We start from the raw sequence: 19,244 nt of genomic DNA on the forward strand, positions 1-19,244 counted from the left end.
AGAAACTGTGATTTTTTTTTCATGTTTATGTGTGTTCCTTAATGCTTTTATCCAGAGATGTAAAATCTTTCCTGAGAAGGAATTTTATGAATTTGGACTTGACAATGTACATTTCAAGTCTTTCTATTTTTTACATAGAATTTGTAATGGAAATAGTGAAAGACTTTCTTTAATTAATAGTATGCAAAGATAAGTGACAAAAAAGAAAGAATTATCAAAGTATTTGCAGTGATCACAGTGCCATCATCAACTTTATCAACATCAATTTCAGAGTGCATTGTGCCACACAAACCTAATGTTGGTTCTTATCAAATCACCATCTGATCTGTTCGAAGAAACTCTATAATGTCTGCTGGGCATTTTGAGCATCAAAACAATCAGCAGATGGCATTCTCACAATGATTTTTTAATTGTGGTTGGATCACCCAAACAAGGAAAGTTTACCTGCACGGGAGCAGGGGCAGATAACGAGTGCTGCATCTGGAAGTAGCTGTGAGTGACCTGATTGGTTGAGAGTGAAAAGAGAGGAAAGAATTTAATAACATGCAGACAATGAGATGGGATAACTGCTAGCATGCCTACGACAGTGATGTATCCTTGGCATTCATCCAAGGATATATGACTTTAATTGACAATCAACGGCTTGAGCATGCACACACTGAAGTTTATTACCACTCTATATCTCATATATAGCCACCAAATCACCATATAATGTGCAGTCTTTGAGGAGCACTTCACTCTGACAAGTTAATTAATGACTTCAGGGTGTGGATGAAAACACATTTACAAGATAATACCTGCACTACTTTACACGATCATGACTCTTGAAGTTGCTCATACTCGTGAACATGACTCAGACATTGTCCCACCTTACCACAGAGATGCCAACATCTTGACTGAATAAACACAGACAGAATATCTTTAAAAAATAAGATTTTGGAGAGGAAAATCAGATTTTTATGACATTTTGACACCACCACTAGTCCATTGGCCCTGGGCCAGTGAAATGTCAAAAAAAAAATGTTTCCCTGGTAAGAACAGGCAAGTGAAAGGGTGCTACTTCATCAACATTGATGAGAAAATTGTAAAGCATTCACATATTTCCCATCCATTTAGGCTCATCGTACAACATTTTTGCAGGGGTTCCAGGAATTTACAAATGTAGTAGTAATTTTTTTTTTTAATAATATTGAGCAGTTTTCCACAGCTTTAAATAATGAGAAGTTTTACACAGTTTTCTGCAGTTTATATTGGCTTCATTTTCTTTTTTTTTTAAAGATGAAAAGTCATAGTTTCAAGAGGCAATATCATATTATCATATGTCACTCCGTTTATCATATTGGTTAGCATCTCTGTCACCACCATGTCAGAATATGATGACCAATGCTACATCTAAAAGAAATAATAGCCCTCACAGAATGCTGCTTCTCTTCTAGTAGCATGTGATCAATGTCACAACAGCATATCATTTTTTTTTTCTGTCCGGTTCTAAGAGTCTTTATAAAGATATAAAGGCAGGTTTCCAACATTACTTAATACATCTTTTCAAATGTGTTCACGGAAGCAGAGAAGATGAGAAAGAAACTTGACACTCACGGCTTTCATGGTCTGGTCACACATAAAGACCAGCTCTCGGAGTTGTATCAGAAGTTTTTGCTGTGAGATAGAAACAGGCAAAGTGATATGTTGTAATTCATACAGAAATGTCATGAGCATGCAAACTGTTATTGAGGAATGTTATGCTACATGTAGATCTTCTTATTTCAAAAGGTTTCAAAAAACAACACAAAACGAAACAAACTATAAAGATACTGAAGTGACATGTTGAATCCATTGATTCTGAGATGTGGCTGTTTCCTACATACAGTGTATATTATGTAAGACATGACACATTTATCCCCATAGGTCATTATTTATCAGGGACACTGCTTGGTTTTAGGCAGACAGCCTTACAGGCAATATAAAACTAGAGAGGGGCCGTCAAAGGCGGCAGACCCACGCCTAAGTACAAAGTCGGGGTAAACATAATGTGCATTCGGTCATCTACCAGAATTCGGCCACTTAATTGCCAGTGTGCTTTATCACCAGCCAGTGAGTTCTACCAAAGATCGTACACTGAAGTGTACGATCTTTGGTTCTACAGTCACATCACACGCAAATCACATCATTACACATACGGTATTAACACTCATTCACGTACAGGAAAGTCCTTAAGTCTCCTCCAAAAATCCATCGAAAATCCCAAATTCCACCGTCAAAAGTGCAGAATCGGAACTTTTCCAAGCGCGCGCGAATTAAGTCCAGTTTTAAGAGTATTGTCTACGCGACGGGTCGCGGAAAAAGCGCTAAAAATCGAGAAATACGCCGTTTTCTTGCGGGATATTTTGATTATAGCAAGCCGAGAGTGTGATGATATCAAAGGTCGTATGAGTGTACGATCTTTGATGGTATCCACAAAAGCAAAAAAGAAAAACAAAATTTACGTACCCCCTAGGCAATTACCCCTATGATTAGTGTCTACGGGAATTATTCAATGCAAGGGTTGAATGCAAATGTCTACTGCACCAGTATTCGGCCACCAACGAGCGCCGCAACGTCCCCGGTGCAATTTTGCACCAACAGTGTAGAGCGCGATGCATTTTCAGCGGCCTTGCACCCGCATTGACACTGAGCACGCATATCGTGCAGTGTGACTGCGACCGAGCAAAATGCTCCTCCAACGAAAAAAACAATCAATGTTAATTTGAAAAATCATCAAATATCAAAGGTTGTACGAGTGTACGATCTTTGATGGTATCCACAAAAGCAAAAAAGAAAAACAAAATTTACGTACCCCCTAGGCAATTACCCCTATGATTAGTGTCTACGGGAATTATTCAATGCAAGGGTTGAATGCAAATGTCTACTGCACCAGTATTCGGCCACCAACGAGCGCCGCAACGTCCCCGGTGCAATTTTGCACCAACAGTGTAGAGCGCGATGCATTTTCAGCGGCCTTGCACACGCATTGACATTGAGCACGCATATCGTGCAGTGTGACTGCGACCGAGCAAAATGCTCCTCCAACGAAAAAAACAATCAATGTTAATTTGAAAAATCATCAAAATACGGGCCAGTTTGTGATGACGGAGAACGAACTTTCATAAATCTAGAAGGACATAGTCCCTCAAATAGGCCTAAACGTAAATTTCGGAATTCTTACGAACATTTGAGCAGCGAAGTCGGATCGTTGGGGAGTTTATGTGTTCGTATGGTAGCAGAAAATCGCAAAGTGAGAAACGGGAAATTTTCGGAATGGTCACTATACCATGGGGTCAAAACTTCAAGGTCACACAGAATTTGCAAGGGTCAACCGATTATCACCAAAATCTAATCGATTCTTTCCTGTCATTATCCAAACATTCCCTCAACATTTCGTGCAAATCCGTTTACCCGTTCTCTTGTTATCTTGTACACAAACAAACAAACAAACAAACAAAAAAACAAAAAAACAAACAAACAAACAAACAAACAAACAAACAAACATACGGAACCCTTTACATAACCCCCTGCCGATTTTCATCGGCGTGGGTAAAAAGGAGGGAGATATACATTGTACTCTGTACACCAAATCATTTGAAATTGCATTCAGGACTTTACCTACATGTACATGCATGGATAACTTAGCACACATACACGAGTACATGTATGCTATTTTGATTTAACATTCATTTCTGTTGTGCTTTTTTTTTTTTGAGGTGGCAGTTGGGAAGGTTTCCAAGAGCTTTTGATATGCATTAATGGCATTGCATAATATGGGCATTACCTCATACATCCGATGCATTTTCTGAGAAATGACCCTCAAATTCAATAATTTCGGCAAAATCGGCCCTCGAATGTCATCTACTGACCCAGTTAAAGTGGAAAAAGCAACAACATCAACAGAATGACATACGATGTACAGCTGTCGCATCCATTAAGTCTTTGTTTGTTTGGTGTGGATGTTGTCTTTACCTTTGTCTTCAGTAGTTCCTGCTGTTTGTTGTTGGCCTCAGCTATGCATGCCTGGTATGTGGACTTGGCCTCTTGTGCCTAGTGGGACAGGATGGGTCGGGAGTAGAAGATCGTAAAAGCTTTCTCAGTAAACATTATCAGCATCATTTTCAGACTTACATACTGTTTACCTTTCCAATACTTAGAAGATTCCCACATTAAAGACTTAGTGGGCATTGTACAGACCAATCTGGTATCTATATGTATGAAGAATATTCTATTTAAAAAACCCAACAAAAACAACAACAAAAACAACAAAACATGCCTGTTCAGTTGCTTCAGTTTGAAAAGTGTGTCACTGGTACTCCACTGTTTAAAGCACAAAAGGCCTAGCTACAGACAACCAACAGAAAAAACAACAATGAAATAGGACAAAAAACAAGAGAGGCTTTAAGCTCATTGGATTCCAACAAAAGCAGTCAAATAAAAAGAAAATGAATTTTCTCATTGTTTGCACAGCTCCAAGCTCACATCCCATATGGAAGGAGACTGCTCCCTTGAGGACAAAACAACATCTCCCCCTGCAGCAGTAATCATGTGCACTGCTACCTTGGCCAGTTTTCTATAACTGGGCTTCTCAATGCACAATCAATTAATGTTTGATGAGGGTTGACACCTCTACTGTCACTGGTAGATCATTAAATTACGCCCATAGGGACATTTCCAGCTCAAGATCAATAGCTGTATGATCTACCCATCCAAAGTACTGTCAATCCCATAGCACAAAGCTTTGCGATGATACATCCTAACCTTGAAATCCATCCCCTAAAAAGGAACAACAAAGTCTTGCTGCTAACAAAAAAAAAAAAGAAGACAGAAAGAAACACCCACGATTGAGTTTTTCCTCTAATAAAGTCGCATTCTTTATGTTTTCCCACGTAACCCTAGTTAGCTTTAATTCATCGATGGCGTCTGCCCCACCCTTTCATGAAGCATGTTTCTCCGCCTACAAAGTTTAAAATCAATACGTGATGGTACCTACACTCCTGAACAAATTGATTTTATATCTCCAGCAAGGTCGGCAGATAATGTTTTTTTTTTGTGTGTGTGCATGATTTTTCTACTTCCACTCAGTTTCTTAAACTGATGGTGTAAAACATTCACTGGAACATATGATCATTCACCCCACTAGGTATAATGTATAACACTACAATCTCAAGTATATCCCTCATTCAAATATTTTTTATCCAGTATCAGTAATGCATAGCTTTTATGCTACCTACAGCAAAATATCAAACATGTAAAAGATACTCTATGGCATCCATCAAAACAAAACAGAGAAACAAGAGAAATGGACATATGGAACAAATAGCCCAAGGAGGATGTACAGTACATATTGAATCTATGACTAACATGACTTCGTGGCTAAAGAGTTTGACTACCTTGATTTTCATACAAGTCAAAAGTAATGACCAGCTTGCTATAGGTCAGGATCTTCTACAATAATGTGTCAAAACAAGATTAAGTTGTCACTATGGGAGTATAATGTATCTCATTAAAATCACAATCTTTTCCAAACTGTTTGTATACACCTAGAATGAAACAGTGATGCCTTATGTCAAAACAACAGCTCAATGCATAGAAAACTTCAAATGGGCATACACATTGTAACTGTCCGCGGCACTTTTGTTTTTTTGGTTTCATTTTCCATCCAAGATAGTTTGATAGTCAATATGCAGCTGCTCTAGCTCATCTTCCATGGAGTCCAGTTAGATGTGATCCATGAGGTAAGACCATTCCACCACGTTATGCACCCAGCTCTTTGCGATGAATGAATGAAGCGAGATCTTTTACATGCACGAGTTGTGACTCTCTCACACATGGAACTCCATTTTATATCCGAAACAAGGGACAGAAGGGACAGACTTTAAAGGGATGGTATAGCTTTGGTTGAGATGGGGGATTCGGATTTCAACTTTTTGCGAGATAATTAGAAGCCACCAAAGGAATTTTAGAGACCATAAAATTTGAAAAGGAATTCAAAGTTTATTTGATGAAAATCAGTTTTGGAATGGCTGAGACATCCAAAAACAACGTAAAACAAGGTGATCCAAATAAAACGTGGGTCCCACTTTTGATTAGAACCTCTTCGTTTTTGGATATCTCCGCCATTCCAAAACCATTTTTCATCAAATAAACTTTGAATTCCTCTAAGAATTGTAATCACATATTTCATCAGTGGTTTCTAATTATCTCACAAAAAAAGTTAGAAACCTGAAGCCCCATGTCAACCACAACTACACCACTCCTTTAACATCTTCCTTCTTTTGTATATATGCGACAAGTTCTTGCCTTTGAAAGAGCCTCGTCCGCTGCTTTCTTCCTCTTGTCCAGCTTGTTGTGGTGCGTGCCTCCGCTGGCATTTGTGCGGTCGTTCTCCATCTTGGTTGTCGCCTCCTTGGCTCGCTCGTACTCGTGGAAACGGGTGTAGAACAGCTGGCGGAACTTCTCCAGGTTGGCTCGGCAGTCGTTCTGCGAAAGGAGAACGTGGGACATCAAGATGAGCAGATGACGTCTTTATCTTATTCCATTCAAATTGACCTCAGGGATATCGATATGATTCTAACAGAAATTATTTGCATGATCACTCCCTATTAGGATCCTTCCAAAACCTTTTCTTCTTTCTGTCTTGCTCTAAGAGTGGTGTCACACAGTCAAGAAGTCGACACAAGATGGCCAAACGAGAATGGAATTTTCAAGTTCACATAAAGTTAGCCCCCAACTTGTTTAAAAACCAATCGACAGCTGGAGCAGATACGATGAGACCTGACCCACGCTAGAATGCAACATGAAGATGAGAACCTTTGTTTACACAATGAACCATTGAAAGAGCTTCAGGCTATTTTTTTGGCTTGCCAAACATTTTACCACTGCTCAGGAAGTTGCTGTTAGAGCCTGAGAAACTCTATCGGTGATCATACGATGGCGTAAAATGCCCTCACAAATGAAGAAAGGAAGTTTACATGATTAGAGTCAAATTCAAATAATTCCTTTATCGTGTGTCCATCTTTTCTCCATTTCGGGACAGTGTGACACCTGCAAGATAAAACCCATTCTTCTCTCTGTCTCCCTGTAATTCCCTGCCTCCTCCTCCTCCTCCTCCTCCTCTACCACCATCCTCTTTTCATCCTCTCTTCAATTTCTGCTCTCACTCCTTTCCTTCCATTTCCTTCATCATCTCAAACCTGGTCCCATACTGTTTCAAAAATTCAGCATCTGATAACTGACCCTGGTCATTACAAATGAAGTGAATTACAGCGAACAAACTGAACAACACGTTGGTGATGTAAACATTCTTTTCTCTACAGAGAGAGAAAAAAGTATTGCTTTAACAAATTTTACAATCCTCAAAAAGAAAAATATTTTCATCCCAATTTCAATCATTTCTGCATCTGTCGTGGACCAACATTTCTCCATAATCTGAGGGTGGAGCAGATGCTACCCATGCTTGCCAAAAGCTATCAATCATGTATCGACCGAGACTGCTCCTTTCCTGGCAGAGGTAAGACTTCAGTATGATAAGAGAGGGGCTTTTTCCCCCTTCTCTTTTTTCCGTTTGGGACAATTGTTTTCTTTATGCCCTCTTGTTAGACCAGACGGTGGACCGTATCACTTACCATCTCTTTCTTAATTGTGTTCCACTGCATCCGTATTGATTTCCTTTTCTTGTCGTGTTCTGCCCTCCTGGCGTCTAATTGCTATTCATTGAAGAAGAAAAGGAGGGAATGATGCCCTTGAGATGTGAGCAATCAATATTTTATACACATTATGTGGTCTTCATTTACTGTCTGCTACTCTTCTTCTTCTTTTTTTCCTCTGAATTTCATCCATCTCGGGTCCTTTGATCTGCAGCCAGCTGGGAATTCTATTCACACCTATGTAGCAATGACTCTTTGATTAGAACCCTTTGATATGTGGAAGCATGCTGGATTCACCTATTGTACTATTATATTGAATGACATTCCATCATGTTGGATCAATCTTATTTAGTACCCTGTCCTTCTGTGGCCCTAATTTCTACAATGATGCATCATATAAACTATGTCAGCTCACTGAATAATGTCCATGGTGAAATATACACAATGTGTCGCAGCACATTTTCAACTTTCATACTCCAGCAACTATTGCAGAAGCCATCGCAAGATTTTGGCACCATTTCTGTTGAATGCAAGCACACATCGCAATGATCGCATAATACAGAGCAATAAACACAGGTCGCTTCATTTGTAACCACTTCACAGAAACCATCTTGAATGGATGGTGTTTGAGCTAAAAACAGAAAAACAGAAAAACACAACAACAACAACAACAACAACGACAACAAAACCACTCATGTTATTCCTGCTTTTTATGACTACAACTAACAAGAGAAAATATCTCTATTTGGGTGCATTGACACTTACTTGTCTTTACCTTCATATATTCCATCTATCCTGGTATACATCAGTGTCAACTCATATTTCCTCTCTTTTCTCAACACACAATGTTTTCCTAATACAGGAAATCCCACTGCTTCATTACACCAAAGTGTAATCCAAGCAAACTCACCTCCACAAACTTGTGCCCCTGGATTTGAGTGTAGGTAGCATCGCAGTTGTTCGCATACTCAATGTCCTGGGAATAAGGAGAAGACAGGAAACATGCTCACACAGTGCTAAATTCCTGAAAGGATGGCTGATTCATAATTAACACATCATACTGTTTTTCATGTACGTAAAGTGGGGCACATGTAGCTGTGGATGACCAGGCCAACCTTTCTAGAACCCAAGCGGCCCCAACAAGTTTTCAGTACATTATAATGTGATTTAGGATCTATTACTTTTGAGATAATAGTTTCTGCAGTTAAATCTTGTCCACATATACATATGTACACCGTAGAACAGTAATGGAAATGAACATGTAGTATACAATGTTAATTGTTCAGCGAGTGGCAGATTCATATTGCCATCACAGATTGACAGAAGTCTTGTTCATAGCAGATACACAGAATAACTTTGAGAATTCAGCTAAAGACTTTTCCAGTCAAAATGCTCATTAAATAGTCCTTTTCTCATGTGCTGCACATCAGCAACAAAAAACAGGAATAAAAAAAAAAAAAATAGGGCTGAAAATATCATAACAATGTCAACTATGGGGAAAAATCACCCATCTCTAACAACAACTCTATTAATGTTTCATAGTCTGCTTTACCAGTGACAGCTTAGACATAATTTTACTACCATATAACTTTATTCCTTCTAGCCAAATTTTTGCTCATACACTGAAAAACCAATGGTACAAATGTACCTGCATTTCTCAACTCACCCAACATTAAGTTTACTCGAAATGACAAGTAATGCATCATTCTACTCACGTGTTCCAATGACATCAAGTATGTTGACTGGAAGGGGAGGTATGTCTGCAGCAGAAAAAAATGACAACAATAACCACACATGAATCATAAAATTGCTGAATTATGTATATATTACTTGGTGAGCCAGAAACTCATATCCAGTCCTGTTTCTATGTTTACAGCAATGAAATATGAGATATGATATTATTCGCGGAGAGGTAAAATGCAGGGGCATCTCAATATGCAAGCTCTCCCACTGTGCACAAACAAATGAAATCAATGAGAGAATGTTTAGAGATCAAATTAGATCCAGGGGTTGACATGAGCCTTCAGAAGTGACTGTGTTTCATAAATCACAATTGCAATAATTGTGTTTAAAACAGGAGCACGTAAATGTTGTATCAAGATTTTTGTAACAAAAGGCATTTCAGTGAATCTGAATGATCCTGAATTGATCTATAATAATACAGCTTCTTTGGATGTGTACCACACCATAATCTCAGTATCATATATAATGACATTTTCAATTGCTCTGTAGAGCAATGGATATTGAAATACCAATCCTGAAATTATGCCAAGCATGCAATAAGGTTTGAGTCTATTCCATAAATTGTAACATTTCCACAGGCTTGATCAGACTTTCTTGCCAGTGTCTACTCCATACATCATCCTGAATTAGTCATGCATCTACACTGTACATTGGAAACATCTTTTCAACAACCACATTCATTTTCAGAATCAACTTTTGGCTCTGAAATCTCAAAAGCTCTGTTAAACGCGCAATTACATGTGTTATGTTAACCATTTTTTTGTCAGGGATTTTAGACAGTGTGTGCCATACAAATGTACTACGGAGTTTGGAGTGCTCATCAGCAGTCACAGCACACAAAGGGATAAGCAGCTCAGAGAGAAAAAATAGGGGGGGGGGGGTACTGTATGTGTCTTACATAGAGACATATGGCTCCAACAAAGATGGCACAGGGAATATAAACCAGGAAACTGGGCTGATTTATGATAGGCCCTGCAAGCATGCAATATTGAACCCCTATGAAACCATGCAAGAAGTCAAACTGGAGATAAAAAGAATTTTCCATCAACAGGAAACACTATCCTCATTTCTAAGAGGTTGATAGACACTGAAAACATGGCATTTTCCCCCCATAATGCACAAATATTACACTACATACTTTTTCCCCAAAAGTTGCTGTATGTTGTGGATACCATTGTCATCGTTACTAAGCTACAGAGCGGCATTCAATGAAGTATTTGGAGCTTGACAATTACAGCACTGCATTAAACAGCCATTCCTTTAAATGACTGAATACCAGTGAGGCCAAGGGGTGAGTTTGGTGGGTTTTTTTTTTTTCGTTTTGTTTTGTTTTTGTAACTGTAAAAACATCTAAATGTTGCCTGAGAATGAGGAACAGAACAAGGTGAATTCTTCACAGCGCCTCCTGGTTTAAATTTAGGAGGAAAATTAAAATTGTTGCGACTATTCCTCTTAACAGTTCCTCTTAAATCACAAACATGCTGGGGAGCAAGACTGGTAGTTAAACACATAATTGTCCTATAGGCCTAAATATCACACTGGGAATGCTCTCTAAGCATGCTTTGATAAGTTTTCTAATCTATCATACTACCCAGCAAATTGAAAGTTAAAGATAATATAAAGTTTTGGTACCTCAAAAGTTTCCCTGAGTTTCCTTGTCTTAGTTCGTGTTTCAGTTTAAAGTACCTTTCATATAACTATTACACTGTGAGACTAACTCGCCCCAAAGTGCTCTCATGTCCTAGTAATCATGCAATAATGGTTTCGTACAATACGTGTACATTGTATATTGATTCTCGCGGTACTGCGTCGAGTCAAACTAACAGCTCGTTCGAATTTTTCAGAGCCCGCTCTGCTCTGGTACGAAACCATTATTGCATGATTACTAAGACATGAGAGCACTTTGGGGCGAGTAAGTCTCACAGTGTTAGTTATATGAAAGGTAATTTAACCTGAAACACAAACTAAGACAAGGAAACTCAGGGAAACTTTTGAGGTACCAAAACTTCATATTATCTTTAACAGTAGCACAATATTTTGGTCGATAATGATGGTAAAGATACCAAAATAAATCTGTGGAGAAAAATATTAAGACAGTTTTAGCCCGTTGAGGACGAGTCCAGAGTATACTCGGGCAAGGTCTATGGGAAATGCATGTTGTACTAAAATCAGCCCGTCCTCGACGGATGAAAGAAAAGTTAACATCTATTAAAGTAAAAAACTTACACATTCGAAGTCAATCCTATTCAGTTCTATGAATGCCTGAGGCTGACAGACTGCTTTGCATAAAAATTACAAATATTATTTTGTCATGAACACCATTAAAGAGCGACCTCTTTAAAATTCCATGTACAACTTCCATCAATTCATATATTAACAAAATGATAACAGCCTGATAAAAGGCAATAGGGGAAACAAACATTTTGTTTCAGCTGTTAGCCTTTTTGTCCACTGGGACTGGGTATTTATTATGTTTTCTACTTTAAAACAAGCAGATCTAGATGGTCATTTTCATAATAATCAAACCAGACTTTAAAGGTAGGGAATCCCATTTGCAGGCCTTAAATGAAGAGTTGTATAAATACAGTGGTATGTTGAAGAGAGTATCATCTTAGAAACTTCCATAAAGTATTGAAAGTGGAAGGTAACATTTAGTACATTTTTATTGACCGTTAGATTTGAATTGAATTTTTTTCGGGGCTCACCGTAAATTCCAGTACATTACTAGGCTACCTTTGCAGACCCATGCACTGCATGTGTGTCCATCATGTATATTTTGTGAAGAAAGTTCATCAAAACTTACAAACATTTCTATATACATTCTTGCCACACACTCTATATGTTATTACATCAGCTCTTATACTTTTAGATTTGTGTTTATAGATAAAGAATACAGAAGACTGCAACAAAAAGGCTTAAGTGTGGCTGACACACAGAACTACTGAGTAGTTGAGTTTTGTGCATTATTCAAATTGTAGATAACTGTTGACTTCCAAATTTCTCAACAGTGGCCTAAACAAGTCCCCTGATGTTCATATTTAATGTTTTGCTGCATTTTGGGAGGTCTGTAAAAGGTATCCCCTACCTTTAATATGCAAAATATAGCAAGTAACAGACTTGAATGGTGTGCTGGGACCATAATCTTAGATACTTTGCAATGCATAGTGAGGTGCAAACCTGGTATTCACTTGAGAGCAGGAAGTATTGCTGTACACAGCATCCAATAGCAATAATGCAATTGGCCAAGTAAATTGGAGGATTGTGTGGTACAGAATTGGGTTTAGCTTTTTGTTTGCATTTTTTTTTACAAAAATAGGATAGAAAATGCAGCAGTAAATTTTGTCTACCATGAATGCCAGGGTTGGAGGTGATGTTGAGTGATTCTGGCACCCAGGCTGATATTCACATTGACCTGGGTCACAAGAGGCCCCGGCTGAGCCTATGTTGAGTGGGTCGGGGTCAATGTGTCTGGAATCCCAGTAATTCACATTGGGTAATGGGGTAATTGAGACAGAATGCTACATCACACGATTTCTCCCTCCCTCGATCTCTCCCTCTCTCTCTCTTTCCCCCAAGTCCCATTTCTACACTGGCTTGTACAAAATGTAGGTTCATGCACAACCCACGAGTTTGAATGGTTTCAAGATAACACTGACACACTCCTTTCTACCACAACACCATGCATTTTTAACATTTACTCTATTTTAAAATTACTTTAGATTACATATAACATGTAACTATTCTATGCTTCTAGAATTCCGTCATACTTGTCTAAGTAGGCTTCTGTGATTTACAATGTATCTCTCATACTTCATAAATCTTATCAGAAGACAACTCAACTTTCTATTTGATAGCAAAGTGTCTTGGAAGCAAGCCTCAAAACCTAGTGCACATGATGAACCTGGTACGGCATGTGCAGATTGTGTCCTACTTACTTGATGAATATTTACACCACAAAATTACCTTCTTGGAAAACCCCTCCCCAAGTGTTCATGTGGATTTTTCACAAGATTCTCATCATCATTACACATCCATGTATGTTTACCTCGCATTTAGGCCTACATATAAAATGTCTCCATTCACAGAAAAGACAAAAACGATAGGCCTAATTCTCAGGTTCCACAGCTAGATCACAGCTCACAGATATATCTAGCAATATATTACAGCTGTAGGTTAGCATATAGGCCTCACACATACTGTACTATAACACCAACACACCATTGCATTCAATACAATGTATATGATGCAGACTAAACACAAAGTATATAAAGACTTGGAATGGCCATGACAGGCCTGTGAGAGCCATGTAGTACAGGGAACTACCAGCATTTTCTCTGTGGCAAAGCACAAATTTTACATTTGGGTCAGTGGGCTCCGGGCGATATCATGTTACCATAAACTTTTTGCAGCTCTTCACAGTCCAAGTACATCAAAACACTGCCCTAATACACGCAATGATAACCAGCAAGGGAAACTGGCTGCACACACACAGACATACACCCATAACATTTCGTTAATGTACTTGATAACCTATCATTTTACTATGTGGAAATTCCTTGGGAACACAGACATACAAACATAGGGCCTACCTGGAAACTAGGAATATGATACATGTCCAATTCTTTCTTTTGAAAGTAATGCACACCTTTTCATTGTAAGCCCTTGCAAATTTGAAGAAACGTTACACACAGGCTGTAAGGGGCGTTTAAAGTACAACCTGTAATACGCCATACCTTTGTTCTCGAGATCACCACACTAATTACTAACCAAAAAGAAATAAAACAAAATCAATTGTTTAAAGACCGTGTATTCATGAAAGATGCTTAAATATTGAAAAATAAAAGCAACTTCAGTTTCTATTTTGCATAGTTTGGCTTCTCAAGAAATCCAGTTATAAACCGCACTTAGTCCAGGATGAACCCCCTCTACGCTCTGAAAAAATATTGCCTGCTAGCTTCATCTCATTAAATACCAACAACACTCACACGAGACACTGACATTAGAATATCCTGCAGGGGAGTCATTAACCCACGAACACAACAGATGGTGTCTAGATTATCAGGAATCATGAATTTATGATGGATCACAACTATCATCCAGATGCTTTTATTGTACTATTTTTTTTTTTGTGGAAAGAATAATGCGTAAGTGCAGTAACAGCATTGTAAGTGTGTTACTTTCACATAATGCGCATTAATAGGCAACTAATTACACCCATCAGTCCATAATAATGCGTTACGAGATGAGCCTGATTAAAGCCTGCCGACCTGCCCTGCAGAGCTCCCCCGTTTCCATCTTACAAAATTGAAGACGTGCCTCAAAACGTCTCGGCAAAATGAGGATAGCATCTGGAGAGGTATTGGGGTTGTTATTGAGATCGAGCCTGGGAGTCTTCCCTATGGATAGGAGTCATTGGGACATTAATAAGAGAGTTCCCCAAATCTACCTGACAGCGTCATCTTACCTCCTCTCGCAGCACTGGACGGGTAGTCGCCGCCAACTTGGACAGACTCCTCGCAAACTCCATTTCTGCAGGGCGAAGGAGATCAAGTAGAAAGATACAATCACAATAAATTCACTCTGAATTGTTCCATTCACGATTATCAAATTTCACTAATTTCTCCATATCAAACAAAAAATTCATACATCATCATAAATATGATGTGATTATCTAACACCATCATAGATATAACGTGATCGTCTGAATAGAAAGTAAATGTATTTCAGATATTGACATCTGCACATGCATTGTCATGTGATAAGGCAGCACACTATTTCATAAACAAAGTCATAGAGAATGAATTAATGCTGTATGAAACAATGGGTAATTATTAGTAGGTTGTTAAAAATACAATGTATAGGGTTATAAAGAATTGATATATTGTATATGTATTGTGTAATAGATATGTAGGGTGTTGTTTGTTTTCATTGTGCTTATCATAGACGTAATCATGTAATTGTGATGTAAACTATGTGAACTGTTACGATCATTTTGTTGCAATGTAATGCCAGTAGAAGCCAAATTTCTATGTCTGACATAGACCAATAAAGAATGAATGAATGAATGAATGAATGAAAGAACTGCAAAAAGCAAAGGCTAAGCTTGTACTGTATTGCATATTGTATAACACTAGGAACACTCAAAATATTTATACCCATTGGGTCAATCAAACCAGATTTCAAAAACACATTTTACAATGACTCCATTCTTTGGAATACCATGCTCGCATCACTTAAATGCAGTAAGACTTTGTCCATTCAAAAGACTTAATAAAACATTCCTTTTAAGATGAACTGTACCAGAAGTTATGTGTATGAGTATGCAATATTTCCTCCCATCTTTTCTTTTCTGGCATGCCATCTTTGTTATGATTTCATGTGAATTTTTTTGTAATGATTGCCCTTGCTGAAATGTTACATTGATTGTAAGGAATTATTCTCAACAAGACTCATGTATGCTGTTTGCGATCCCACATTTGAAACATACAATGTTTGTATTGTAGCATGAAAAATGTATTTTGAAATTGGTGAATAGCATTATCATGCTTTAAAGTGGAAATATTTCAATGAATGAAATACATTGCAACCAGTCATAGAAATGTGCAAAACATATATAATATTCATTTTGAGGCAACTTTTAACCCATTGAAGATGGTTTGATTTTGCTACAATACGCATTCCCCATAGACAACCGCCCAAGTATACTCGGGACTCGTCCTCAGTGGGTTAATAACAATTTGCTACTAACTGTAACAATCTATATCTCAAAAGTATGAAAATAGATGCATCTATTGCATTCAAACCATAAGCTGTAGTTGTTATGTGCCAACCATGAAATCAAAGCATTGAACAAAATGTCCCTTTCACAGATCAAATGTATAGTGGCATTTGACTGAAGAAAGAAAAAAGAAGACTTTAATGGAGATTCTACAATGGATGGATTTCGGTCTTTTGTAAACTGGAAAAGGGAGAAAAATAGCTCTGAATGACAGTTCAAACTCTGAACACGTATATTTTCTTGACTGCTGCCATGCCATCAGAGATTGCTCACACGTTTTCCGATCTCACAGATTTAGTGGTCACTTACGATTCTACTGTACATCATCACTCAGTGAAACAAACAATACAGCTCGAGGCTAGACAGAACACATACGCACCTCAGTGGGTGCTGGGCAAACACACTGGACCTGTTCAAATACGCATTTTGCTACATTATCACAACATCAAACACCTAGAACATCATGCCCTCCCCTTTTAAAATTCCAACACGACTTTAGCAGTCTTTTTTTTTCCCCTCTTAACGTACATCATACTAATTGACAAGGCTTTGCTGGGATGTGATCTGTGCACACAACGGAGACCCACACTGGGAGGATCTTCATTTGCAGACAAAGACACAATGTTGTTGGTGTGCTGGCCAGATATATTGTGATTTTAAAAAGTAGCTCTTGACAAGTGGAAAAGACCTCTGAATGAGATTGAGAAATATATAAAAAAAATGACCTTAAGTACACTGTAATGATTATTAAAAACATGACACAGTCACACCAGGCAATTTTTTCCACCTTTTTTGTTGTTGTTTTTTCAAAATGAATATCCCCTTTCCCACAGTAAAAATCTAAATCACACACTGACAAATCAATACCTCTATTAACCCAAGTGAGGAGAAGAAACCATCCTGGAATCTGAACCCAACACATACTGCTTACAAGGCAGTGACACTACCACTGAGTCAAACACAGTCTATGTATTTTTTCATTGAGATACATCACCTTGATAAAAATCTTCCGTCAATGAACTTCATCTTCACACCATGTGAAACTCCTTTGACACGATCCCAACAAGAGCATCAAAAAATTTGAAGTTGTACTATAATTATCCTAAACAAAAAATGCAAAAGCCTTGTAACCAGGATACTTAACCATGTCCCCATCAAGCACTAGGTCTCATCTGTCCCAGCCGTATGAAGGCAGACTGCTCTCCATGCAAAATTGGATTACTAGGTAATTCATTTTTTTTTTTTTTTTTTTTTTTTAGTGATTGCTCCTTTGTAAAGTACTTATTTTATGAAACTAAAGGGCGCAAATATTCAAATATGAATGATGTGCCTCTTAACTTAACAACAACCTTAACAACGACAACAACACCAAACAGCCTGACCCACAAGAGGATGAACTCACCGAGATGCACTCTTTTCTCCACATAGAGGATGACATCTTTGGAGTATTTGGACCATGCCTTGGCCCGCTCTAGGGCCAGGTCCACCCCTCCCTCCAGCTGCATCAGCCATGCATCAATCTCTTCAGAGTTTAGCTGGCCTGGTGAGGAGACAGAACAACAGACATACAGATGAATGGCAGACAGACAGACAGATAATTACACCATTGCCATAGGAACAAATAAGGCAAACTTTATTGGGATAAGCTGGCTTGTGATCTCTTCTTCACCTTTTTCTGTTCTCTACCTTGTTTTTAAAAGGTTCATATAGCTAAACTGATTTTGTCATTTTATAGTCAACTCCTTGAAAACCATTGACATTGTATACAGGTTACAGAAAAGGCTGCCGTCAGGACTGATAGGGTCAAAAAGAAGTGATGACAAACTGTAATTTCTTTAATTCTCACATATTTTTTCCCTGTGTCAGTGCAAATTTTGGAGGGTTGGCAGCCCAATTGATACAAACTGTTTCATGTATTTCAAATGAATTTAAGTGATTTATGGTTTAGTCGGCAAGTGTCAAATTCTGTGCTAGCATTGTTATGGTCATGTGACCAAGAAATGGGTAGAAGGAACTACTAAATCTAAGGTATCCCAAAGATAATGTCTCAAATGGCTCAGTTCATTCATAACATTCTTCATTCATAGTTCTGCTCAGACTTCTGTTCATCTCGTTCGTAGTGATTTCTCTAGAATCTTTCACAAAACTGTCCTTTTTTGCAACATATTTCCCTTTAAGTTCGCCAATTTACCCTTTTCACCTCTGGCCATATTCTGCAAGCATGAAGCCTGTGTGTCCTTGTAACTCTTGTCCCAAACCTTATAACATCTCCAATGCATATTTATTCTCCGTATTCAATGATGCAATGCTTTTGTTCCCATAAAAACAGTGATGTGTGAAATAAAAAGGGCAAATATTTTGCGTATCTCTGCAATCACACTTATACTTCATATTGAATATGTGCTTGTAGAAAAAAAAAAGAGTAAACCACACAATATGAAGACTGGAAGCCAAAAAATAAAAGTCTTCATATCTCTAAACGGACCACATACAGTAACAATTCAGTACATACATGTATTGTAGGGATGGCAACAGGAATTTATGTGTAAGACTGAGAATCATTAAAGATCATCTACTGTGTACATGCATGCAAACACAAGAATATGGCTAAAACTGAATTACTAGGGCCTGACTTAAAGGCTTTTACAAAAAAAAAATAGAAAAAAAAAGAGAAGAAAATCTGGCATACAATACATGTGATACTATCAGATTAGTTTCTCTCAATAAAGAATGCTCTGTGGCCTCATAACCAGAGCCAACATTTATCTTTCTCTTTGCCTGAAATCTGAGACCAATTACAATGTTATGACTGTCAGCACAAATGTGCATGTAAAACACACATGTGACATACTGTATATCATCCACACACGCAAACATGAACACACAATTATTTCGCAAATGGGAGAACATGATATCTACATATCCAAACACTCTTGTCATGAAGACAAACTGAAACTCCTCAGCGCTGTCAGCGAGAGTCAAGAGAGCAGGGGCAGTCACGCATCAATCCCGACGGAAACAACCTCCCTGACATGTTTATCTTTTTGCCATTC

General features: G+C 38.1%; 1 protein-coding gene across 1 annotated transcript in view; it reads right to left on the bottom strand.

Annotated features, from left to right (window-relative positions):
• Positions 1–19,244, bottom strand: part of LOC139717445 (rho GTPase-activating protein 45-like) — an 88,783-nt gene that overhangs the window by 15,712 nt on the left and 53,827 nt on the right. Inside the window, exons 7-15 of the mRNA XM_071628953.1 lie at positions 17,594–17,731; positions 14,878–14,942; positions 9,386–9,430; positions 8,581–8,646; positions 7,650–7,730; positions 6,325–6,504; positions 3,994–4,071; positions 1,597–1,656; positions 445–501 (exon numbers count right to left, since the gene is read on the bottom strand). Coding sequence (XP_071485054.1) covers positions 445–501; positions 1,597–1,656; positions 3,994–4,071; positions 6,325–6,504; positions 7,650–7,730; positions 8,581–8,646; positions 9,386–9,430; positions 14,878–14,942; positions 17,594–17,731 — 770 coding nt within the window. The remainder of the gene's footprint in view (positions 1–444; positions 502–1,596; positions 1,657–3,993; positions 4,072–6,324; positions 6,505–7,649; positions 7,731–8,580; positions 8,647–9,385; positions 9,431–14,877; positions 14,943–17,593; positions 17,732–19,244) is intronic.

Source organism: Diadema antillarum, unplaced genomic scaffold, assembly GCF_040938485.1.
Source record: "Diadema antillarum isolate AM-2024a unplaced genomic scaffold, OU_Dant_1.0 scf00000075, whole genome shotgun sequence".
In the NCBI taxonomy this organism is placed as follows: Eukaryota; Metazoa; Echinodermata; class Echinoidea; order Diadematoida; family Diadematidae; genus Diadema; species Diadema antillarum.